A 27349-nucleotide genomic window follows, 5' to 3' on the forward strand; every position below is an offset into this window, starting at 1 on the left:
TCTAGGAAAATCATCCTCCTGTCATCCATATGTTTGGCATATTGGTCTTGCTTGGTCCTCTGCCTAGGGCTCTGAAAGGACATGTTTAGAGAAGGCAAAATTGTTATTCTTGAAATATGGAAAAATAAGCAAGTCAGAGAAGAAGGAAGGAAACGTTGGGAAATCTTTAAAGAACAGTACCAAACATAGACAAATTGTCCTGACTATGAGACTATTTATGGACTGAAGGGTATCTCTTAATTATATAATGTGTTATGGAGAGACAGATGTTTTTGTTGCATCAGAAGTTTTTTTTAAAAAAAACTTAGGACTGTCTTATAAGATTATATTATGATATTTTCTCTATGATATCACAAAGATAACTTAAAATTTCTCATTTAAAGCAAAGTAGTTATTTTATACTATGTCTTTTATAAACACAAATAGGAATGTTTTGTCCATACATCCATCCCTTCTCCTCTCCTTTTCCTCCTCTTCTTTCTCCTATTTTTGTGAGATAGGTTTTAGTTATGTATTATGTAGTCTAGTTGACCTAGAAAACACAACTCTTGTACCTCTGCCTCCCAGTACTGAGACTTCCCATGTGCACCATCATGCCTGGCTTGATTCATAATTTGTCCATTTTCTCCAGCAAAGAAAATTCTCAAGCACTTATTCAGTGCAGTACCTTGAATTAAAAGATGAAAGTGAGGATTCTTCATTTTGAAAAGCGTGTGGAGTTAAGTATAAGGCAACATTTTTGCATAAAAAGGTAGAATGATATAAAAATTAAGAGGCATCACTCAAAGGTCAAGAATGAAAAACCGGGCAAATGTTTTATTTACAGATAGAGAAATTAAAAAAACACATAGAGGAAGAAGTAATAAAGGATTTCATATTTAGAACAACAGAATTTTAGCAAGTGAAGATGATGATGAAGAACATCACAAACAAAAAGATGTGCAGGATGCCAGGTGTCAGTGGTTCATGCCTGTAATCCTAGCTACTCAGGAGGCTGAGATCTGAGGATTACGGTTCAAAGCCAGCTCAGGCAGGAAACTCCACGAAACTCTTATCTCCAATAAACCACCAGAAAACCGGAAGTGACACTGTGGCTCAAGTGGTAGAGCACTAACCTTGAGCTGAAGAGCTGAGGGACAACGTCCAGGCCCAGAGTTCAAGCCTCAGGATTGACAAAAAAAAAAAAAAAAAAAAAAAAAAGATGTGTAGGAAACCTTTCTCTTTCTTTCTATTTTTTAGTTTTTAATTTTTAATGATTCTGACTTCTTTATCTTATATGTGGTGTATTCAAGTGTACATCCTCAGAAGGGCTGGGGGGAGGGTACAAATTTGAGGGAAAAATGGGTGAAAAAGTGCAGCTGTGGAGCTCACGGGATAGTAATGAAAGTGAACTATACAACTTGTGGATGGAGACAGGAGGGAGGGACTGGGAGAGAGCGAGGGAACAGAAGACACTGCACGAAAGGAAATGTACTCATTACTTGACTCATGTAATTGTAATACTTCTGTATATCACCTCTATAATAAACAATAAAGTAACTTAATAAAAGCATTATGCAAAAGCAGATAGTGAGAAAGTAAAGGACCAGTGTGGTGAATGGCTTACACACATTTCTTAGTTTGGTAAAGATGAAGGCAAAATAGGAAGATGTTGCAATAAGCTAATAAAAGCTTTCAAGTGGAAGGTTGAACCAGTGGAATTACTTCTGATAAGCAAAGGATTGCTGTAAAAAATTTTTTGTCTTCTTTCATTCTTTCTTTTCTTCTTTGCATCCTTCCTTCCTTCCTTCCATCCCTCTTTCCTTCCCTCCTTTCTTTCTTTACTTCCTTCTTTCCTTCTTCCTTCCTTCCTTCCTTCCTTCCTTCCTTTATTCCTTTCTTTTCTTGTCCAGTGTTGGATATTGAATTCAGGAAGTTAAACTTAACCAAGCAAGCAGTTCATCACTTGGGCAACACATCCAAACCTTTTGCTTTTAGTTTGTTTATCAGATAGCATTTAAGTTAACTTTGCCAGATTACTCTTGATTCTCTACTCCTGAATAGCTAGGATTGCAAGCATTCATGATCATGTCTGGTCCACTGTGAAGAAACCTGAGTTTGAATAAGGGATTAGGAATGATCATTTAGTTGTGTTCTTAAATTAATTCAACTAGCAGTACATGAAGTTTAGTATTCTATTTCCCCTATAACAAGTTATCAAACTCAAAGATAATAAATTTAATGATTATAATGACATGGTCCAGATTTATTTTATTTTGATTTTGATTTTTTTATCTTTAAGTTACAGTTGTACAAAGGAGATTCCATTTAACAAAGCAGTTTATGAATACAATGTCTCTTGATTCCTGTCATCCCCGGCAGCATTCTCATAGCTCTTCAACCCACCCCTTCCTTTTCTTAATTTTGTGATATATACAATAAATTCTTGACTTCATTCTCCCCTACCCCCTTCATCCATCTGCTCTTTTCCCCTTGCTCCCCACTTTTGCAAATATCCCTTTCTTTTTGCTTATTTTCTTGGGCTTTGACCCAACCTTTCTAAAAAGATTATACTATTTGAGCTCTCCATAGAGTTGATTATACTTCAGTTAATTCATTTGCAACCATTTGCATATCATCCAACATATTTACTTATAGATTTATAGGTCTATTCTATGTAAAAAGCCATGCAACCTTTGTTTCTTTGGGTTAGGCTTACTTCACTTAATATTTTTTCCATTTCCTTATGAATGGTACAATATCACTCTTTCTAATGAAATATATATATCACATTTTCTTGATAAATAAATATAAATATATATATATATATATCACATTTTGTTGATCCATTTTTGCATTGAGGGGCATCTGGGCTGATTCCATATCTTGCCTATGGCGAATAGTACAACAATGAACATAGTTGTTCTGGTAACTTACTGTAGCCTTGTTTGTCCTGGATAAATATCCAGGAATGGAATTGGTGGATCATAAGGTAGCTCCATGTTTAGTTTTTTTTTTGAGGAACCTCCATACTGCTTTCCAGGGTAGTTGAACAAGTGTATATTGCCACTAACAATGTAATTGAGTTCTCTTTGGCCACATTCACACCTGCATTTATTACTATTAGTTTTCTTAATACTGGCCATTCTATCTAGGGTGAAGAAATGTTGAGAATTTCTTCATCTGTCTATTGGCCACTTTTACTTCTTTTTCTGAGAAGTCTCTCTTTAAATCATTAGCCCATCTAATTGGTTGACTCAGACTTACATCTTATAGTTTTCTGAGGAACAAGTCTGACATAGGTCTCATTGGACTAACAGTTTCTCCCAGTATAGCTTTGACATTTAAAAATGGGTGTCTATTTCAAGGAAATATTCTCAAAAGATAAATAAAAAGGGAAACGTTTTGAAATATTATAATTTCTTATCTCAGTCTAATACATGTATTGAGAAATGCTTCTCATAAATGCTAACAGTTGAGATAGAATGTTCTGAATTTAATTTGGGGGAGGGATAGTTAGTCAATTCTTTCCTGGCACTTTGCTTGTGTTGTTAAGACGTTGCCTACTAATGTTGTACTGAACTTAATAGAACATCAGGGTATGTTTTGTATTGAGAAACAAATATTTTTGCACTATTGGGTGCTTTTGAATTTTTCATTAACCATCAAAAGGACAGTTATGAGGCAAATTAATACTTGAAAAAGAATGTACTGCTCAAAAACAAAAAGTAACCTTACATTTTTCTACATTTTATTTTAACTAAAATTTGACTGAATAGGCATAAAAATGCAGATTTGAGTCTAAAATCATTGTTCATGAATTATGCTAGAGCTGTCTCTGAATTTTTAAAGTTTAAGATAATGTATACTTTGCTTAACATAATTTTTTTCCAGGAGTTTCTATTTCCTTATGAATGGTATGATATCATTCTTTCTGGCGGATGAGTAGAATTCCATTGTCTGTATATACCACATTCTCTTGATCTATTTATCCACTCAGGGGCATTTGGGTTGATCCCATATCTTGGCTATGTAAACAATGCTGCAGTAAACATGGTTGTGCTGGTGGCTTTCCTGTGGCCTAGTTTGTGTTCTACTGAGTAAATGCCCAGGAGTGGAATTACTGGGTTATGGGGATGCCCAATAGTTATTCTTTTGAGGAACCTTCATAGTGCTTTCCAGAGTGGCTGAACAAGTTTACATTACTACCAACAGAGCAACAGAGTTTCCTTTTGAACACATCCTCACCATCATTTATTAATATTAATTTTGATTTGCATGTATTTTATGGCCAGAGATGTTGAACATTTCTTCATGTGTCTATTGGTCATTCCTACTCCTGAGAAGTCTCTCTTTAAGTCATTAGTCCATTTATAAATTGTGTTGTTGTTTCTTTGAGGGTTTACTTTTGGATGATTTAATTTTTTGAGCTCTAAGTATATTTTGGATATGAGGCTCTTGTCTGATTCATCAACTGGTAAAAAATCTTTTCCCAGTCTGTAGGTTTTCTTAGGTTACATGGTTTCCCTTATTTGTGGTGGCTAGAATGTGTCTATAAATCTACAAATAAACACACTGGTTGGTAAAAATCAACAACAAACAAACTTCCCCCAAACCCACTGGGCCATGGTAAATTATACAGGTCTTTAGGCATTCACACACAGTGAGATCAAAGAAGGATATTATTTGGATAGGAACACACAGGTATATGTGCATTTGATCATATACAATCATATTTTGAAATGAATTCCATGAAATTGAAACAAGAGATTTTTTCTTTGTTGTTGGTTTATCTATCTTTGGGAGGGTAAGTGGGGCGCAGAAATGATGGGACAAAGGGTGAATAAATGCGGCAGTAATAAATCCTAGACATTATGTTGAAAATGAACTATACAATTTGTGGGTTAGGACCAAAGTGAAAATCTGGGAGAAAGAGAGAAGGAGTGGCATTTTTCAAAAAGAAATATACTCTTTATCTGACTTATGTTATAACCCCTCTATATATCACTTTTATAATAACAGTAACAAATGCATGAAAGGAAAATAAAAGATAATTTATAAGACAATGGTTTTCTTGTGTTCCTTTTTTTGTCTATTGCCTGTATTCCTCACTGGAAGGTAAGATCTTGAGTATCAGAAACAATGATAAGGATATGCTTATAAATCTATAGGTAAACTTAATGGATAGTAAAAGACACAAAGTTCACACTTAGATATGATAAATTAAGCAGGATTTTAAATATTCACACAGTGAGATCAGTGGAGGATATTCTTAGGAGAGGATCACAAAAGCTTAATTTGTATGTGCATATGATCATATAAAATGATGCTTATTGAAATGGACTACAAGAAGTAGGAGGGGAAGCACAGAAATGGTGGGCAAAGGATGCACTAATTCAGCAGTGATACTTAGGCACTGTGTTGGAAATGAACTATACAACTTGGGAGCAGGGGGAGGAAGGGGAGAAAAATGAGGGAGGGTGACACTGTTCAAAGAAATGTACCTAATTTATGTAACTGTAACCCTTCTGTTCATCACCTTTATAGCAAAAATAAATAAAATTTGCATTTGGTTTACAAAAAAAAAAAGGCAAAGAAAAAACCCCCAATAACTATGTGCTTTACTACTCTAGTTCCAGATCTTAGAGGATCATCTGGAACATATTAGGTTAGTAGATGCTTAATAAGTATTTGTTTCATGAATAGTAATGGACATTCTGTTCAACAAGGTCATTGCTTGGGTACTGAATAATCATTCCAAGCATTTTACACTTTGTAACAATTTCAGATGCAGGATCTTAGATGTCATTGCTTGCATGCTGAATATACTTGTCCACCATTGCAGGTCTTACAAACTAGTCCTAAACTTGTAAGGAGGGAGAGGCCCTCACACAATGCTCTATAATGTGTTTAATGGCAAAGAATTTTGATGTGTTAGAATTGCACAGCTGAGGGAATGAGGTCCTAGACCCACTAAAAAAATCTCAATCAAACACACTGCATGAGTCTTTTTAAGTTGATGAAGGGCTCTAGAATGTATTGGCACCTATGATACAGGGAATGCACTCTGGCAGCTCCTTTATATGCTATATTTTGTTATTTATAGTTTATGATCTGTTAATTATCTGTCCTACTTAAGATAATTTTTTGCCTATAGCTATGTCTGGGTTCCAGTGAGCAATAAGAATTGCAGGAGGAATTTCACAAATGGAACTTTAGATTCATGAATTCACAATAATTGTTTTTATTACCCAGATATCCAAGGACGCAAAGATTTTTTCTTTGTTTGAGCTCCTTTTCTTCTCCTTGCTGTATATAAGAGTTTTCAGTTCTTACAGCTTCATAAGCTATTTACTTTGTGTGGTTTTAGACTTCACTGGAATTTCTCATCATTACAATAGTTAATGCTTCTTACAATTATAAATTGAAAGAAATACTGTTTTTCAAAAACAATTGGCAAATTAAAAACTACAAATTAGATTTACAAGTTCCCTAATCATTGAACTTAGACGTGTGGTTATAACTTGGATAGTAAGTACATATTTTCTGCCTTATTTCATTCCAGTTATGGAATAAATAAATGGCCAAGAAAAAAAACAATTTATTTTTCAGTTTTAAGTATTTTTACTTAAATACTTACTTATTTGATTTCCTGAAAAAAGTGACCCCAGCATATTACTGAGAGTGTTCATATCTCTAGAGAAGGAAATTATTTCTGAGAAAAGAAATCTTTCTTATATGCTGTTTTTGGTAATAAGCCATTTTTAAATTAAATTGAGTATTACTGTTACTTGGGAATTGACAGATCTGATCTTTAAAAATAGGTACTAGTGAAATAAGACTCATCAGTTATGAAAATTTAGAAATAAAGGAAAATTCAAAAAACTTATCTATGGATCCATTTTCCAAAGTGTAAAAAAACTAGAAGAAATGAAATATTAGAGAAATAAAGGTCCAAAACTGACCATATAGAAAATAAAGTATGTGAAAATAAAATATGATTAGATAGAATCAACAGAATCAAGAGTTCAAGGCCAGCCTAAACAAAGTTAGTGAGACCTTGTCTTGAAAACAAAGAAACAATACTACAAAAAGCTAGGGTGTGGCTCAAGTGTTAGCTTAATTTGCTATATATATGTATGTACTAAGGTTCTTGCACATTTCTCTTGGTCAGCCTGGTCACATTCCTCCTATTTATCCCTTCTTGTATAGCTGGATGGCCCACTTCATTTGTTTAGATAGATCTTGCTAACATTTTGTTCAGGCTGGACTTCTGATTTCTGCTTCCTGGGAAGCTGAGATGAGGGAGTCACTGTGCTCAGCCTAAGTTTTCTTGCTTTGTGTTGGTATTTCATGGCCATCTTTCATTAGTAACTAAAATTTACAGTACAGGACATTTCCTCTAAAATAAAAAATTATCCATCATCAGTAATGCTGATGTTGAGGAATCCTGGTTTATACTTGAAAATCAATGGGAATCTCTCTTTCTTTGTTTTGCTTTCCTCTGGAAATTAAATTTTTTTGCATCATTATTCTTTTTTTGAGCTGTGTGCTGGCGGCTCATTCCTGTTATCCTAGCTACTCATTAGTCTGAGATTTGAGGATTTGGGTTCTAAGTGAGCCTAAGGAGGAAAGTCAATGAGAATCTGATCTCCAACTAACCACCAATAAGCTAGAAGTGGAGTTGAGGTTTAGGTGATAGAGTGCTAGCCCTCCACATAAAAAGCTGAGGGTCAGTGCCCAGGACTTCAGTTCAAGCCCCAGCATTTCCCATCACCTCCACCCATTTTTTGTTAGTATGTAAGTATGTTAGTCCAATTCTGGGATTGTAGACATGACCTTTGTTTTTAAAATAACGTCACCATTTGAATGAAACATGAAGGAGATCTGGTTTAGAGTCTCAAAGTTCCACTAGTTTGTTTCCCAGAACCCTTGAGGTGGAACTTAGGGCTCTTAGCATAACTTCAGGGTTCTGAGATATACAGTTTATGAAGCACTGCTCTCAAGACACAAGTAGCATCCTTCTGTCAATCTTTTTCAAATAACTGGGCAGCAAGTGAAGGAGGTCTTTATAGTGATAGATATTCCTTGGAGGATACAAAATGCTCAGGCAGGAACAGGACAAATGTTGACAAAAGCATATTTTGTGATAATGACAGTTTTCATGATATTCATTGGTGTTTGGCATCCATGGCAGAAGAAAATGTCCTGTCTAAGTCCTGCCTATGTACACATAAATAAGCTCTAAGGATCAATACAGAAAGTTGGCTGTAGTTAAGGAACAGATATAAGTGGAAAAATTCCAGCACTATCCAAGGGAAAATAGGTAAAGACAATGTAAATGCCATCAATTTTTCTGGTAGGCCACACAAAGTCTAAATTGATTTTACTTCATTTGAGTGGTAATTTTTATAGAGTTATAGTTTATTGAATATTTACTATGCTATTTATTTTTTAGGTATTTTTAAGAGCCTACTCTGCCTCTTTAATCCATCTATGATACATTGAGACTGCAAAAATGAGAAAAAAATCATTGTAGGAATTATAAAGAGATTCAATGAACAATATCTTATTTTAAAAGAATTGAAATCTATTGCAATAAAAAATGAAAACTTCTTTTCAACAAATAACATGGACACTAGAAATGAGCTGAAAAAGTAGAGAACCTTATGATGAGTGATGAAAGAAGTAAAAGTAGGTAATTTTGAAAAATGACACTGGAAATTCTTAATAATTAAAATAGGCTTAATTCCTGTGTCATGCTTTATATGCAAATGAATCACTAAAGGACAAAAATGTACATTTAAAAATGATAAAAATACCCAATATCTTTTATATTTTTTATTAGCATTGATTAGTTGTACAAGATGATTTCATTTTGTTATATCTATATAAGCATAAAGTGTATTTTGTAATGCTAGCGACTTAGGAGACTGATATCTGAGGATCATACTTCAAATCTATCCCAGGCAGGAAAGTAAGATTCTTACCTCCAATTAACTACAATAAGCAAAACCAAAAAGGAAAAAAAAAAACCAAAACAAACAAAAGCCCGTAAGTGGAACTATGGCTTAACTGGTACAGTTATGCTCAGGCATAGCACCCAGATCTGGGGTTCAAGCCCCAGTACTGCTCCTATTTTCCCCAAACTCACCCATCTATTACTTTCAATTCTCCTCTTACCCTTTTCTCAAATTTCAACAAGTATCAAATGCTACACTTTTACACCTAAAGTATTTTATATGTGAAATAATTTAATAACTGTTAAATAATTTTAACAGTTATTTTGGAGTCAAGTATTCTTTCTGCCATAAAATATAAACACTATTAATAAAAGTACAACTGAGCTTGATTAAGTAAAAATGAAATCTTTTTAGCAGAACCAAAGTTACCATAAAAATTAAGAAAAAAATAAATGAAGTAAAATATTCTCATCTCATATTTTATAAAATAGTATATCTCAAACATTTCCAAGTCTCTTGGAAGATAAGGAACAATGAATTTTTTTTATTGTAAAGATACTATACAGAGGGTTACAGTTACATGAGTGAGGTATTGAGTACACTTCCTCTTGAACATTGTTATCCCCTCCATTGTTTTCCCTACCATTCCCTCCCTCCCTCCCTTCCCCAAGGTTCTTTTTTTTTTTTTTTTTTATTGTGATTAAGTGATTACTTAATTTCTGGAAATTCACAGTATTGTAGAATAATGATGCTCATTTAAAGTCACAAGTTCATTCTAACTTTCCTGGAGCAAATTGTCTATCACAGTCTGTAACATATAACAGTGTTCACATGTTATACACCATATATGTGATCAGCAGTGTGGGGATATTTAGTAGTGGTTCAACTAGATGAGTGGGAGTTCTTTGTTTCTTAAGTCCTGTTAGTTTTGTCGTATCACCTAACATTTTGGATTTAGCATCCACTTATCAGGGAGACCATTTACCGTTTGTCTCTTCGCTCTTGGCTTACCTCGCTCAACATGATTCCTTCTAGCTCCATCCATTTCCCTGCAAATGCCATTATTTTGTCATTTCTAATGGCTGCATTCCATTGTGTATAGTTACCACAATTTTTGGATCCATTCATCTGTGGTGGGGCATCTGGGTTGTTTCCATATCCTAGCTATTGTGAACAGTGCTGCAATAAACATGGAGGTGCACGTGTCCTTGTATATTGGTTCCGAACAATGAATTTTTTAAAAGGAAAAAAATTAAATATTTCAAAATGTTCAATAAATGTATAAAATTTTGCTCAAAATCATTTATAGTAAGAAATAAAACTACTTATCCAGTAGATATATTAAAATTTAAATGTTTACATAGTAAAGAACCAACAAATCAAAAAAAATCATGAAGATCTATAATTAACATGGGAAAAAAAATCACCTAAGAAACTGGGCGCTGGTGGCTCATGCCTGTAATCCTAGCTACTCAGGAGTCTGAGATCTGAGGATTGCGGTTCAAAGCCAGCCCCAGCATGAAAGTCTGTGAGACTCTAATCTCCATTATACCATCAGAAAAAAATGGAAGTGGCACTGTGACTCAAGTGGTAGAGTGCTAGCCTTGAGCTGAAGAACGGAAGGACAGTGCTCAGGCCCTGAGTTCAAGCCCCATGACTGACAAAAAAAAATCACCTAAGATTATATGTCTGTGCAGATTATATATTGTCTCTTCATAGATACTCTTATTCATCCATGTGGTTATCATGGTTGATGTAATTCTTAAAATACGATTCTGCACAGCCTCCTCATTTGAGATTTTTAAATTTAGGTTGACTGGACTCTTGAGGCTGAGTTAAGGGTCTCTTCTTTGGGATTCTGGTAAAAGAAGAGAGAAGGAAGAATAGAAGATTGAAGGGACATGGAAAGGTATGGGAACAATGGGAGTATGAATGAGAGTCTAGAATCATTCATTGAGCCATATTTCTTACCAAGAGATTGGGAGAAACACAGAGGCTTCTACAGCAAAAGAGAATACTGCTGCAGTAAGGATGCAATAATGAGTTAGAGATGGAGTTTTGGATGGTATTCAATTTTTAGTTATTTACATATTTGCAGTATTGGGATCACACACTGGGCCTTGCATATGCTAGGCAAGTGCTCTTCGACTGAGCTATTATTCTCCAGCCCTCCAGATTTTTACTATATTATTTCTGGATAAAGACATACTCTTTTCTTCCAGGTCTGAGAGATAACTCTGTGTTTTTATAATAATAAAGATTCAGATTGGATTTTGTTACAGCCATCTAGAATCCCTGAATATTATAGTTAAATATCACTTGGAGAAAACGAGACTTGCAAGACTTTTCTTCAGCTGAGTCTATAAATACATGAGAGAGATAGCTTTGGATTTTGTAGAGACCTTCAGGATCCAAAATCTGGGGAGATAAAGTGATTTGGCCAATAACCAACTTTAGCTTGACTATTTATTCTTTATTGCATTGCCTAGTTTCTTGTTTCCTTTCTCTTCAGTTGGCTAGCCCAGTTTTGGTACTGACTCTGGCTCACTGTTCCTTTTGCTGACTCTAATATCCATTATATATCTCCCTCCTGGACCCTGCATTCAACCATTAACTTCAGTTAAAGGTACTTCCCTGTTTGCTCAAGCAAAACAATTTTCTAGTTGATCTATCTTTCCTACTGGATGGAAGTTACCTTAAGGAGCCTCAATGTAGAGAGCTTCCAATAATTCCATCAATGAAACCTTACAACTGTGAAAACAAAGTAAGACAAGACTGAGAGGGTTATCATGCCTCTTTCTGAGCTGGCCTGGAACTTCTGATTCTCCATCCCAAGTATCTTGGATTACAGGCATATATGATCACATCACCCACACCATGTTTGGTTTTTTTTTGCTATCCTTTCATAACAAATACAGGCTGAACAATATTTCCTCTAATCCATTCAGATCTTCAGTTAAGTATTTACTCTTAAGTTGAGTTCAGAGGCTGATGTAACAATTAACAGAGATGATAGAATTGACTTTAAACTATTTTAAATCTTGGGATTATACGTAACAATAATCTGTAAATATATACATATATGGTAGAGCACTTGTGCCTTGCATGCCTGAGGACCTGGGTTCGATTCCTCAGCACCACATAAGCAAAAAGAAAAAAGCCTGAAGTGGCACTGTGGCTCAAGTGGTAGAGCGCTAGCCTTGAGCTAAAGAGCTGAGGGACAGTGCCCAAGCCCAGAGTTCAGGCCCCATGAATGGACCCCCCCCCAAAAAAAATACAGAAAGTCTTACTCAAATATTGAAATCGTTAGAGAATATAATGAAATTTATGTAGGAAAATTTAAATATTTAAAAGAATTTATCAAATTAAAATATGGAGGGATCTATCAAATCAACTGTTGATATTTACTTAAATCTATAAATGGAACAATAAAAATGTCACAGTTTACTTCAAGTTTAAGGAAATACCGTTTTTACAAATAAAATACATTGAATATTTACTTCATTGCAAAACAGTCTCAGATTTGCAGAGAAGTTGCAAGTATACTAACCAAAACCTTTTCTTTGAATTTATAACTAATTAGCTGACAGGATGCTCCTTGACTTTCAAATGCTGTAGAGTAATATCCTACAATTGAGAACATTCCATTAAATAACCATAATATAATCATAAAAGTCAAGAATAAGCTTTCCTTTTGTGTAATCTTCAGAAGTCATTCAGTTTATAGCAGCTGCCCCCAGTTTTGGATTAGAATCCTGCTCAGCAGTATGTTTTACATATGGTTGTTATGGCTGTTGGATAGTTTCTCAGTCTTCTCTTTCACTTCTGTGATCTTGATACTTTGCAGAAGTTATAAGCCAGTTCTTCTGCTTAATGTTTCTGGATTTGAGCCTGGCTGCATTTTCTTTTGTTCAACTCAGGCTATATTACTTCAGCAGGACTTTTACCAAAACGCTGTGTTTCTCTCTTGCATCTGACAAGCCTGGCTATTCCAACTTAAAATGTGACATTTGATTGGTTCAGACATGAATCTTACTTGGTAGGGCAAATATTCATTTTTCCTCATTGTTGATGGTACTCTTCAACTACCTTCTTAAAGCAGGCACCCAGCCATTCTTAGCTTGTTTCCTTTATTGCAAGTAAATATTTTGTGCAGAGGTCCTCTGTAAATAGCCTTTTCCTTACCAACTTTTAGTTTACTCCAGTCTAAAGATCACGATAGACGCACAGTTTCCAATTTGATTCCTAGTCTTATGGTTATTTATTTGGGTACTCAAACTGTCTCAGACTTGGTCATTGAGAACCCCTTCAATGTGGGTTCTGGGTCTATTTGATACATTTTCATTAGTTGAGGACTTCTTTGTTTTCTAGCAAGTTCTTTTTAAGGGTCCTGTTTTTATCCCGCCTCACCCTTAAATCAGTCATTTCCCCCAGCATCTCTACTATTTAGTTATTTGTGCATTTATTTACTTTTGATGGAAAAATTATTCTAATAAATTAATATATGGATGGTAGGCCTACTAGGGTATTGGGATGTTCTCCACGGAGAAAGTAATATGTGTGCATAATCCATACAATGTATATTAGGAGTACATAGTAATACAGATCTGCATAGTTTGCATCTGTGGTATATACTGAAGACTATGAGATCACACTATGACATCGAATTCCAGTTTAACACATCGTCCTCTTGCACCCTGCTTGGGATCTAATCTTTCTTGCTGTCCCCCATGAACATACACTTTTCACCCCATTTGAACCTGACACTGTCCTGGGCTCTTCTAACCCAGTATCACAGGGCAGAAGCCCACATTGTTTTCCTTTTCCTGATTGCTGCAGTAATAGACTGGATAGCAAAGGAAGAGAATTGGAAAGAAGAGGAAGAACCAAACATTAATTTTAAATAAAAGATTGCCTCTAAATTTCTTTTCTGCACAAAGCCACCTGCAGAACACACTAGGAAAACATGCTCATTTCTCTTATGAAGTCTTTGAGCTTCTTTTAGATTTCATTATTTTTAACTTCGATGCATGGGGCTTGTGTTGTCCAGGCATATAAGCCTTTTTTGATATTAAAATAATCTCCTAGACTATTTCGTATTTTATAGATGCAGAGCTATCGAAAGACTTGCATCCGTACGGTGTTTCCTCTGCCTGTCCTCCAAATTGGGGCTCCTTATCAATATTCAGTGACTTTTTTAGGGATGAGAACTGCCAGCAGAGCCACATGGCATAATGTTTGGCACGCTAGATTTGGCAATTGTGGGACCTGGAACATTTTTGTTTTGGAAAATCTGAGCTTCAAAATATGTCACCAATTAGTGTATCTTTGAAGTGGCAACAAGATTCTCTTCCATGAACTGTTGCAATCAGCTTCCATGTTCAGGGGGAAAAAAATTACAAAAACCTCAACTCAGATCAAGAGGCTATCTGCACAATAAAAAGATGGACAAAATTACTGTTTTTCTTAATTTCCTTATTAAATTTTATTATTCTAATTTGCCTTCAAGTTGTAGGACTCGTTTATGGTTCCAATTTTTTTTAACTACAGAATTAATTTTAATTTAACAAACAATTAGAGAACCATTTAACATGTTGGTACTTAATTCTTCCTTCTGGAAACATGGTCAAAAATGACAGCTTGTATGTAGAGGTCTGTCTGGATAGGGATTCTAGTAGAGTTGTCCCCAGGTTGAGCCTAAAATATACAAATTACATTGTTAACCAAGTCCATACAAATAATTGGCATCAGAGGATTTTTACCGAAAACAAAATTAAAATGGCTATTCCCACGGAGTTAATTCTACTCCACCCCTGATGATTCTTTTTGTCTCAGGAGCAGTGATGATTTCCATTATGAGCTTTGTTGGCCACAGGGTTGTGACATTACTAAAAGTACTGGGGATCAAAGAGCATCCCAGATTCACTCTGGTCTAGATTCTCTTGTACGCTGTGAGTCACTAACTACAGAAATCCTAATGTAGGGCTTTAAAAACACATGACACTTCAGGCTCATAATTAAAAAGAATTCTATCTTGATTTCTAGTTTGTTAGACCAATGCTTCAAAGTTGGAATTGGTTCAAGTCAGTTAAAATACCTGTCCATTATGGCTTGACAATAAAACTTGTTATCATCTTCAAAAGGATTTGATCTGCTGTTTTTCCCCCTTTCAAATTATAATCAGTGAGAAAGAAACAATCTCTTTATTTTACTTGGGATTTCCCACATGATGACAAGTTCACAGAGAGCTACCTTGGGAACAACTCTTTCCATCGGTTATAGAGAAAAATGGTAAGAAACTCAGAATTGGTTTTTTAAAAAAATTTATTATTTTTTTTATTGTGAAAATAACGTAGAAAACATAAGATGATGCTACACAAAATCAACCCTAAGAGAGGGGCTTAAGAGATTTTTATCTTTCTTGCTGTTCTTGTTAATGTACTTATAATGTACTATGTGATTTTTTTTTTTGTTTCTTTATATGCTCTTTCCCCATGGAATAACCCCTGTTGTCACTGTATTTGATTCTGGTGTCCTGCATCTTGAATATACATTTTTCTAATTTGGGGAGGGGAACGTAAAAAACAAAATGCTGAAATAAGGATACAGGTTGACCCATGATAACAATGATATGTACAAGACACTATGTTGAAAAGGAACTTTAAAACTTTGTAGGGGGTGGTTGGAGGGAGGAGTCAGGGGGTGGGGAGGAAAGGAATGGTAGGGGAAAAACAAAGGAGGGGGTAACAATGCTCAATAGGAAATGGACTCATTACCTTACTCATGTAACTGTAACCCCTCTGTACAGTATCTTTACAATAAAAAATGTATTTAAAACAAACAAACAAAAAGAAACTCAGAAATGGTGGTAGAATCAAGTTTTGGTGTTGCTCTTTTCCATTGCTAGTATTTATTTTCTTGTGTCAGTCACAGAAGGATATTTTTGACCCATGTTTTATTAACCAGGACTGGAAAAACTGTAGTCTTGAAGTGGGCAAATCAAATGGGTTCATTCATGTCATTTTTTACTTTGGTTTTTTTTTTTTTTTTTTGGCTGTTATTTTGTTTGTTTTATTTTGCAATTATTAAAGGTGTAAAAACTGCCTATATTGTTATTGTTTATAAAATGTAAATTGTTTGGATCCAATGTACTGAAAGTAATGATCTTATAGTGACATATATGTCTGTGTTTGTGTATGAATTTTATTCATCAATCAAGGAGAATTGTTATACAATATGCAGGGAAATGGATGCAACTGAAATAACATGTTAAATGAAATAAGTCAGGCTCAAAGGAGACAAAGGGTACATATTTTCTCTCATTTGTGGAAGTTAGATGTAAATTATAAACACATATGAAAACATACAGGGTCAAATAGCATATATAACTAGACAACCTGACTAAAGTTTGGTATGTGCAAAGGATGAGTCTGTTCAACTATCTTACAGTTTAACAAAATACTAGGAAGCTGAACATGTTTTGTCAGGAGATAGGATTCAACGGGGGAGGGTGAAATGAGTGGAGAAATGAAGGCTAGGCAAATAGTCACAATATTCAAGGTATACACATGAAAATGAAACCAGGTAACTTGAGGCAGTTGGGTAAAGCTGGCATTGATGGTGAGGAGAATGATGAGAGGGATGATCAAGATACGCTGTACTCATAGTTTGACATGTTGAATTGAAAACCTTTTGTATAACTACTTAAGGATAACAAAAAATAAAAATAAAAAGCAATCTATTTTACATATATATATATATGTATATAGCCTTTGAATTCTCTTTTCATTTATTATATTTCCAGTGCCATATATAATCAATGAATTAAAGGGTATTTTTGGCAAATTCATTTTGTGTCTGTATGAGGGTTATCACTATACCCTCTGAAGTGCACCCTGAATGCTTGTGGAGGATGACTCACCTTCTCTCCAGGAGAAGATGGCACCTCTTAGGATCCTAGGTCCATCTTTCTTTACTGCCAGAGGAAAAAAGTAGCAATGAATTGCTAACTTCTCGGGTCCATTGTTGCTTTCCATATTAGCCCTATGACTATTTTTGTGTTTTTGTCTTTGAATTTTTTATAGTTGATAAATTATACCCCATTGGGGAGAGTGGTGATTCAGAATATAGTTTTATGATCTAACTCTTGTCCCCTCTGCAAATTCTTTTGGATGAGAAACAATTGATTTTCCAGAACTTTATTTGTATTATTTGTCTACTCATCTAAGTTTAAATTGAGATTCTTGCACTGACTGGAGATGAGTCCTGGACATGTAGACTGGTGATTTTCTTTTCTTGTGTTATGTTTGCATTGATCTGTGGCTAAGGTTGGGTCCTGATTATTAGCTATGTATATTTCTCTATGTGTTGATAGTTACAAGTTAGAAAGATCTTTATTTTTTCTTATCTGAACGCAGAATATATTTTCTATTCTGGAGTGCAGTACTGTCTGTTTAGTGTTGATAGGCTTGTTTAATGCTTGACTCTTCTTTTGAAAAAAAGTCATTTTAAAGCTTCTGTGTAATCTGCCTATATACCAAAGATTCACTGTCTTGTAAGACTAATTTTCTGTGCCCTATGTTATATTCATTAAATGCGTGATTATTTAAGGAAAATAAGAAAAACAAAGAACAAAACATGTTGTTTACAAGAACACAAGTATGTTAACTTCTATTTTTTATTTTATTTTATTTTATTTTTTTGCCAGTCATGGGTCCTGAACTCTGGGCTTAGGCACTGTCCTTGAGCTATTCAGCTCAAGGCTAGCTTTCTACCACTTGAGCCACAGCGCTACTTGCAGCTTTTTCGGCTTATGTGGTACTGAGGAATCGAACCCAGGCCTCATGCATGCAAGACAAGCACTCTACCACTGAGCTACCTTCCCAGCCCACTTCTATTCATTTTTAAAATACTTAATTGTTTAAAATGTTTACTTAAGTAGTTAACTCAGTATGTTTCTGGTTGCTTGATTTAATAAAGTATATGAATACCCATTGACAATTTTTTCTGACTTTTTCATTTCATAACTAGATCCTAGTTATTGAAAAAAAAACTTTTAGGCTCTCTTTTATGCCCCAAACTGCTCTCTTTCATGTTCAAAATCTTTGAGATTTCCTAGAGGGAACTTTAGAAAAACAATTATAAAGATTCAGTCTTGTGTGTTTGAAAAATAGTGCTAAAAATAATTAAGTCTGTTTATATACTCCAACCAGAGCAGTTGTCAAGTCAGAGGAGATGATCAACCTATCCTAGGTAAATTTGTGTTGATTTGATAGTATTAATATAAGAATTTGGACATTTTTCTATGTGTTATAGGAAGTTGGTTATTGTTATTAGCTTCTTACATGTTTTCATTTCCAGGGAAAACACAGATTACACCTCTTAGGAATATTCCTACTAGGTTTTCTTCTATTTGTGAGAATTTTAGTTGTGCTTTGTTTGATGGTAACTGGATAACAGTAGTATAAATTATTAGTTATAATTCCAGCTACTGGCAAAAATATAAATATTGAGATTTTACTACAGATTAACTGACTTTCTTTACCTGACCTTCATATGGTGTTGATAATTATATCTTGGGATTATTCTGTCATGTTTCAAGAGTTTTTTCTTTAATGAAATTATTTTTAATCATTTTTTAAATCAGATACACTATTCACAGACCTCTTTGAAAATACATTTAATTTGCCTAAATTGTTTTGCATTGCTTTGTTATCTTGGCCCTGGTTTGCTTCTTATTCTTGTTACTAACTTTCATTTAACTGTGTGCAATGGTAAGTTTTTAGTCATAATTCAACAATACTCTCTAGCCTAGTATTTTATTCTCATGCATCTCCAAAATCTCTGACAGGATATAGGCCCTAATTTCTATGCTCAGCAAGAAGGAAACACTACAGAATCTCTGTATCAAATCCTTCCAGCATCTACACTTCAGTATAGAACAGTACAGAACTGGCAATGTAAAATTGCTTCATGGATAGACTGAGTCAATATTTCTATGAGTATTTCAGGGCCAAAGGAAAGGTTGTGTGTGATGATTAACATGAGATCCAGTAGAATAGGATAGCACTAGAATCAATGAACGGTAGACAGCTTTTATGCCTATAGTCTAGTGTTGTGTTTTCCAGATGTATTAAAAACACCTTCCTCCCACTTAAACATTCAATAACCCACAAGAATCTAGTATATTCTACTTTTGTAAACTTAAATAAACCATTTAAAATGATATCTGAGTGAGGTCTCAATGTATTCTAACTATAATCTTAGCTATTCAGGGGGCTGAGATCTGAGGATTGAAGTTTTTCTTAATATAATTGTTCCCAAGTCTTAGCAATGGTACAATATCATTCTTTCTGATGGAACCAGAGGCATTGCTCAAGTGGTGGAGTACTAGCTCTGAAGGAAAAGCCAAGTGAGAACACAAGGCCCTGGAGTTCAAGTTCCAGTACCAGTATTTAAAAATGATACCTATTTTTTACTTACATGTCTAGAATTCAGAGGGTTCTATTAAGGCTCCTTACTTTCAATGTATGAATTTGCATATGTTCAATCAGAAGCTCTCATCCTTTATACCAGGATATAATTGTACAAATTATAAAACCAAGAAATTAAGTGCAGTGTCATACTTGAAAACATTGCTCATTTAATCTAGTTGAACTTTTCTCAAAGATGTAATGCTTTCAAATTGATTGTAGGCAAACTGGCCTATCTTTTGTATCCAAGAATGTAATTTCTTTCAAAGAAGTAACCTTTGTCTATTCTGGCATAAAGAAAAATAAAAGAAATATATCTGCGGTGCGGGGGGGGGGGGGGGGGAAGGAGAAGGATTGGGATTGGGGGAGGGGAGGCTGGGAAGGGATGTGAAGGGTAAACAAAAGGAGGAGGCTGCAATGCTTGGTAAGAAATGTATGCATTATCCTGCCCATGTAATTGTAACCCCTCTGTACAGTATGTTCACAAATAAAATTAAAAAAAAAAGAAATATATCTGAATTTATAGTTTTTGCAGGTAAATTCTGATGGAATGACTTTCTGGGCTTGTTTTTTTCACCTCAGCACAATAAATACAGAAGGTCTCAAAAGCCCAATTTGAGATCCCATATGGAGATTTCCAAAAAGAACTTAAATTCTTATTTGTTTAAAATTATATTGCCTTATAGTTTAATTTTTTTTTATTTTTATGCCAGTCCTGGGGCTTGAACTAAGGGCCTAGGCACTCTCCCTGAGCTTCTCTTGCTCAAGACTAGCACTCTACCAGTTGAGTCACAGCACCACTTCCAGCTTTTTCTGTTTAGTGGTACTGAGGAATTGAACCCAGAACTTTATGCTTGCTAGGCAAGCATTCTACCACCAAGCCACCTTCCCAGCCCTGTAGTTTTCTTTGATAATACGTCATAAAATTGCTAATAGCGATCACACATACAAATTAGCAAGAGCAAGCCTTGTAGCAGAGAGAGACGAATCAGCACATGGAATGTTCTCACTTCAAAATCCCAGTATATGAAGCTTTTAAACACCTCTGTCTGAGATCATTGCAAGGTCCTAGAAGAGACTGGACTCAAAGCCAAGTATAAAATATGAGTAAAACAGGATACTAAGATGATAACCATAGTAATACATTTCTGAGAAATATGGATGAAGTGAGAAGTGAAGAAATTCCAACTTACTATGAGGAGAATCACAGATTTCAATGCATTAAAGAAATGACAAACAAATTTAGATAAATGTATAGGAAAGTATTTTCCCAATCTTAATATGTGAACTTTAAAACTCAGAAGGAGAAAGAATTAGTTTGGGCCATGTTTAAATCTACACATACCATAAACCACTATAAAGGCTTACACAATTATCTTCTAAATTGCACATAAAATACTTAAACATTCATTTGAAAAAAAATCCACCAAAATTTTAGGAAAATAGGAAGAAAGTAGTAACAATTAGAGAAGAAAAAAATCAATAGATGAATATGGATATTTTGATTAAGTATTTACTTAATTACTGCTAAAAATCAGTGGCTTTGGAAAGCATGTTAAAATTATGTAAGTGAAGCTGGGTGCCAGTGTCTCATGTCTATAATCCCAGCTACTCAGGAAGATGAGATCTGAAAATCATGGTTTGAAGCCAGCGTGGGCAGGAAAATTCATGAAAATCTTATCTCCAATTAATTACCAAAAAGCTGGAAGTGGTTCAAGTGGTAGAGCATTAGCCTTGAGGAAAAAGGCTCAGGGACAGAACCCACAAAGCCCAGGACCATCATGCACACAAAAATTCACAGAATTGAGCTTTATCTTTTCTTTTTTGGGGGGGGCTATTTTTTAGGCTTTATTACTGTTAAGTCATCTGAAAGTGCACCATTCCTTTTCATTATGTACAGGAGATATCAAAGGAAAAAATGAAAATTACAGTAACCAAAAGCAAACATTAATGTCTATAAAATTTAAGCCCTTCTATTGCCAAGGTGAATCATCACACATCTTCACATTTTTTTTTTTACTGGTCATATATTCATTTATTTATTGCCGGTTGTGTGGGGCTTGAACTCTGGACCTGGGCACTGTCCCTCAGTTCTTCAACTCAAGGCCAGCACTCTACCACTTGAGCCACAGCGCCACTTCCGGGTTTTTCTGCTTAGGTGGTACTGAAGAATCGAACTCAGGGCCTCATGCATGCAAGGCAAGCACTCTATCACTGAGCCACCTTCCCAGCCCCTTTTATTTATTTTTTAAATATATATTTTTATTGTAAAGATACTGTACAGAGGGGTTACAGTTACATGAGCAAGGCAATGAGTCCATTTCCTTTCAAGCATTGTTGACCTGCTGATTAATAATCAATATTATTTCCAGTAACAAAAATGTAAAGAAATTGACTTCAATTAAATTTGTTCTGCAGAATGAACAAAGTTCAAAAACTACAAAATAAAATGGTAACCCCTGTGTACAACACTCTATTGAGAACAATAAAATTGTATTTTAAATTGCAAAATAAATAGAACATGGCAAATGAGTCTTACAAGAGTTCAGGTGTAATACAATTTGACAGTATCTCTTTAAGGCTTTACAAACTAAGTGATTTCACTTTAGAAGTCTGTCTGAAGTATCTGTGGGGCTTCCCACTGACAGTTGTAGAGCTGTTAGTTGAAGGAAAACAAGAACTAACCTTAATGTTTATGAGTAGAAAATTCTTATGTGATGATGAGGAATTATAGCTAAAAATGAAAAAACTATTATCTACACTATTTTGAAACTTATTTTTTCCACTTAATAATCATCTTCAGATTAAAACTGTTATATTCTATTTCTTGTGTAAATGCAGAGTAATCTTTTAAACATTGCTCAATCATGGACATACAGACTATTTCCATTTTTTTCCTTGTAGTGTTTCCATTTAGGATATTTGCAGTGTGTAAAGTAATATCCCACAAGGAAGAAATATGTATTCAAGTACCTACTTGATACCAGACATTTTAGACACATTCTCTCATTTTCCCTCAGGAAAACCTCTTGTAAAATTACTGTTTGCATAGATTTTTATACATGGTGCAACAGAGGTGAAGCAGCATTCATAGAGGTTAAGCGATTTTTCCTAATTACAGAGCTGATAAAATTGCTGTAACTCCAACCCACTTACAATATTGTCCCTCTTAAATGGCTTTATCCTTCTTGAACTTTGTGGCCATTCTTAGCCATTTCACCTGTTTCCAGATATTTGGAGTAACTCTCAGTAAACCTCAAATGAGCAAGTGAGTAAGTGGTCTAGATGTGCGTTTGAACATCCTGACCGTATTATGTTACTCTGCTCATGGCAAGGTGTGTATTCTTTTCTGTTTCCGATACATTTATGAAGATTATCAAAATTAAAAAGTAGTGCTTCCCAAAAGATTAAGAATCTAATCTCTGCAGCAGCCATTTGTGCTTAAGAGGTAATTATTCAGGCTGGTAAGTTGGGGCTGCCATTTTTCGCGGGGGGTGGGGTGGAGGGAAGGTTGTGTTACTTTGTATTAGTATTAATTTTGACTCTTCCTTTGGCTATTTAAGGCATTGCACATAGTCTAAGCCATGACTGCTTGTGCTGAAGATATGCAAACAAGCAACATCCACTTAGACATTGTCACTATTGGGATTTTTCTCATTTTCTGTCATCATTCATGCTAGTGTGCTTCATATTCTAATAAATTAACATCTCTCATCTTGCTTTGGTGTTTCAATGCCTGAGAAAATTAAGGATTTGTTAGTGTGGTGAAAGTCATGGGAGTTATATAATAATTCAAAATTATGTATTTGTTATTTTCTTTCTTCCAGTTCATCTTTTGTGTGCTCTATTTCAAATATATGTTCAGACCTTGGATACTTTACAGCAATGTGCTTATCTCTAGGGCATGTTCCATAAATACTGCATGTAAAATTAAAGTCATTCTTCCAGGTCAAGAGGAGGACATGGAATTTAAGCTTCAGGAGTTTTAATTCATAAAAGCCAAGTTCAATTATGTAATTTTAATGTGCTCCTTAAGGCCATTGATTTTAGCAGTAGTTAGTTGAGTAAATACTTAATTTATATGTGGTGGACATTTAGTTCAGATACACCAGGTGATTGCCCAGGGGAGAAATGTTTAAAAGCTACTTAGTATGTGGGTGTTTTAAGGCTATAATCAACCAAATATTCAGTAATTTGGGCAGCAAAACCAGAAAGTTGGCAAGATCTCAGTTTTACTTAATGACTACAACTGTGCCACAGTTAAAAAGCATCATTTTACAAGCAGCCTCCAAGGCAAAGCCAAGGGCCAAAAAAGTGGTGTTGGTGATTCAGTAAGTGGCCCCAGACCTACTGGCCCAGACTTCAGTTTTTCAGTAGAGTCTGAGGGGACATTCTTGTAGAGTGTTTAAATTTTGCTTACAGTTATTCCACTTTGTGATTTTCTGTCCATGCTTGGAATCAAACCTGGGGTTTCATACAGACTAGACAAGCATTCTGCCATTGAGCTACACTTTCATAGCTTGTTTTTATTTTAATATTCTAAAGGAAATATACCTGTCTCCTGTGAAAAGACAGATTGCAAAACTGATCCCCTTCAATAGAGGTTGGAACAGAGGAACCATTTGCTTGAAGAATGGTAAGGGCTTCTACATTTACAACAATGGTTGTAGGCTGTGATGGGTTGGGACTGAAGGTCTGGGTGGCAAGGGAAACTAAGAGCAATCAATGGACTTAGAAGTAGACCCAAGGTGAAGGAGGCAATTAACACCTTTCCTACTAATAGCAGTACCTGGGTGGTACTTACTGTTGTGAGAGAACAGAGGAGAAAATTGATGCTGCTGGAATTTTTCTCCAAATTAAATAAAAGCCTAATTATTCAGTTATTTTCTTTTAACCAAATTTATTTAATAATCAAACTGACCTAGTTATTTTTTTGCTCATAGTAAAAGAAATCAGCTTACTTTGCCTAATACAATTTTCTCCCAGTCTTTCCATTTCCTTATGAATGGGGCAGTAGCATTCTTTCTGATAGAAGCATAGAATTCCATTGTGTATATATACCACATTTTCTTGATCCATTCATCCACTGAGGGGCATCTGGGTTAATTACATATTTTGGTTATGCTAAACAATACAATGAACATAGTTGTGCTGATGCCTTTTGTGTAGCCTGGTTTGTGATCCATTGGATATATGCTCAGGAATGGGATTGCTGGATCATTGGGGAGTTCTTTTGAGGATCCTCCATACTGCTTTCTAGAGTGGTTGAACAAGATTACATTCACACCAACAGTGTAGTAGTGTCCCCTTTTGATCACATCCCCACCAGCATCTGTTATTGTTAGTTTTCTTGAAAATGGCCATTCTAACTGGGATGAGTTGTTTGGATTTGCATTTCTTTTTTATGGCCAGTGATGTCAAACATCTTCATGTGTCTATTGGCCATTCCTATTTCTTCTTTGGTAAAGTCCCTTTTTAAATCTTCAGCCTATGGCTTTCTTCATTTATAATTATTAGAATATGCCTATAAATCTGTGAGTAAAGCCAATGGATAGTAAAAGAAATAATTCACTTGGAAATGATTGATTCAGCACTCTAAACATTCACACAGTGAGAACAAAGGAGGATATTCAAGGTCTCACTAGCTATGTGCATATGATCATATAAAATAATGAATACCAAGAAATGGAAACAAGAATTTTTTTATTGTAATGCTTTTTTGGTTTTTTTTCTTTCCTTTTTTTCTTTGGTTTATTCCTTTTGGTCACTGTTTTGTATTTCTGTAACCTTTATCTTGTATATAATTAATCTGATATGGGATGGGAAAGGGAAGCATAGAAACAGTGGGACAAAGGGTGAACTAATTCAGCAGTGATACTAGACATTATGTTGGAATGAAACTATCCAACTGGGGGAAGGGAAGTAAGGAGGGGAAAAACTGGGAGAGAATGCAGGAGGGAATGACACTTTTCAAAAGGAAATGTATTCATTACCTGACTTACGTAACTGTAACCCCTCTGTGCATCACCTTTACAATAAAATTTAAGAAAATTAAAAACAATCAGCATCTGACATATTTGCTTAAAGCATCTGCATACATGACAATGATAATGACAAAAATAAGTTTGTTTTTTTTAAATGACTAAGTCTCTAATTCAATTATATAACTATATATATGATACAATGTCATTGCTCTGGACATCCATAGTCAGCATTTCAAGGCTCAGCTAAGAATGTTTGTGGTTTAATGCACCTACCAAGAAGAAAAAAACATACAAGCTCCAATTATTCTGGTAGTTTTCAACTAAACATATTTTTAGCTTTACATATGTTTCTAGTCCCTAAGATCCTAAAGAATTTTGGAGTTAACCTCAAAAGTTTCCAGGATTATTTTTGGGTCTACTATTTCATTTCTTTTGCAAATAGTTAATATTCAATTTATTCACTTTACAGATGTCATTGAGTATCTACCATGTGTGGGTATGGCACTAACACTGGCAATACAATGGTAAAAGAATCAGACCAAATCTTTATAAGATTTGGTCACTAATGTTTAATTTGAGACTATGTACAAAAGGACTTCATAAACTAATTCTTGAGATCACAGTGATAGCAAAAATAGGTATCATCCACAGCCCCTCATCTTTCTGTAATTATTTTTTTTAAATATCAGCAATGTATCAGTGGAAGCATACAGTATGGTTGTATTTTGTGGAGGTTGTCTAGAAGTCTGGTATATTCTATGTATCAGTGGAAGCATACAGTATGGTTGTATTTTGTGGAGGTTGTCTAGAAGTCTGGTCATTTTGTGCACTCCCAGGAATGTGTAATCTAAGCTATTTAAAATTAAGACTCTTGAATTAAAATTCATTTTAATGGAATAAAGTTTGTTTTTTTATGCATATATTGTAAGGTAAAGCAATAGCTAGTAAAATATTACTATGTAAAAGCCGGGTGCTGGTGGCTCATGCCTATAATTCTAGCTACTCAGGAGGCTGAGATCTGAGGATCGCAGCTCAAAGCCAGCCCAGTCAGGAAAGGCCATGAAACTCTGATCTCCAATAAACCACCAGAAAACAGGAAGTGGTGCTGTGGCTCAAGTGGTAGAACACTCTCCTTGAGCTGAAGAGCTGAGGAATGCACTCAGGCCCAGAGTTCAAGGCCCATGACTGACTCCCTCCCTCCCAAAAATATTACTAAGTAAAATGGTGGGCATCAAATCCAGCTAAACTTCTTCTTCGTCTTGGTCTTCTTTTTTTGCCAGTTCTGGGGCTTGAACTCAGGGCACTCTCCCTGAGCTTCTTTTGCTCAAGGCTAGCATTGAGCCACAGCACCATTCCAGGCTTTTTCTGTCTATGTGGTACTAAGGAATTGAACCCAGGACTTCATGCATGCTAGGCAAACACTCTACCACTAACCCATATTTCCAGCCCAAATCTAGCTAATCTTTAGGATCACCTGGGGACACTTTAAAAATATAAACTTCTGGCCTTCATCACAGACTGATTAGTGTGACTGCTAGAGTTGGAGCCTGAAGTTCTCCTGATTGGCCTAATATGAAGAGGAGAGAAGATGAAATGCTTTAGTGAATTGATAGCCATCACTCATGATTAAGCAGAGGTAGGCTAGAGGTTGATAAAGAGCTTGTGGGTTCCCAGTCTACATGCCCAATAACTGTTATGACTGGAAAATTGTGAACAATTCTTTTTTAAAAAGAGGAGTCTGAGTTCCTAGATGTAGTCAAGAGTATTGACACATAAAGCAAAAGGAGAACTATTTCTTGCCAAATTAATGCATACATAATTAATTATGAACAAATTAATACATATGTTATTCTATAATAATGTCTTTTTTCCCACCATTGTCCTACATCTAAGAGAAACCACATACCCTCTGTGATCTTTTAAGCATGCTTTGTTTGTTTGCCTGTTTCGT

At 35.1% G+C, this 27349-nt stretch overlaps 1 protein-coding gene across 1 annotated transcript in view; it reads right to left on the minus strand.

The window, feature by feature from the left end:
* Window positions 1-14425: 14425 nt before the first annotated feature.
* Window positions 14426-27349, minus strand: part of Cfap299 (cilia and flagella associated protein 299) — a 557667-nt gene continuing 544743 nt past the window's right edge. Inside the window, exon 6 of the mRNA XM_070012282.1 lies at window positions 14426-14639. Coding sequence (XP_069868383.1) covers window positions 14544-14639 — 96 coding nt within the window. The 3' untranslated portion in view covers window positions 14426-14543. The remainder of the gene's footprint in view (window positions 14640-27349) is intronic.

This window comes from Dipodomys merriami, unplaced genomic scaffold (genome assembly GCF_024711535.1).
Source record: "Dipodomys merriami isolate MVZ:Mamm:240054 unplaced genomic scaffold, mDipMer1.0.p SCAF_9, whole genome shotgun sequence".
Taxonomy (NCBI): Eukaryota; Metazoa; Chordata; class Mammalia; order Rodentia; family Heteromyidae; genus Dipodomys; species Dipodomys merriami.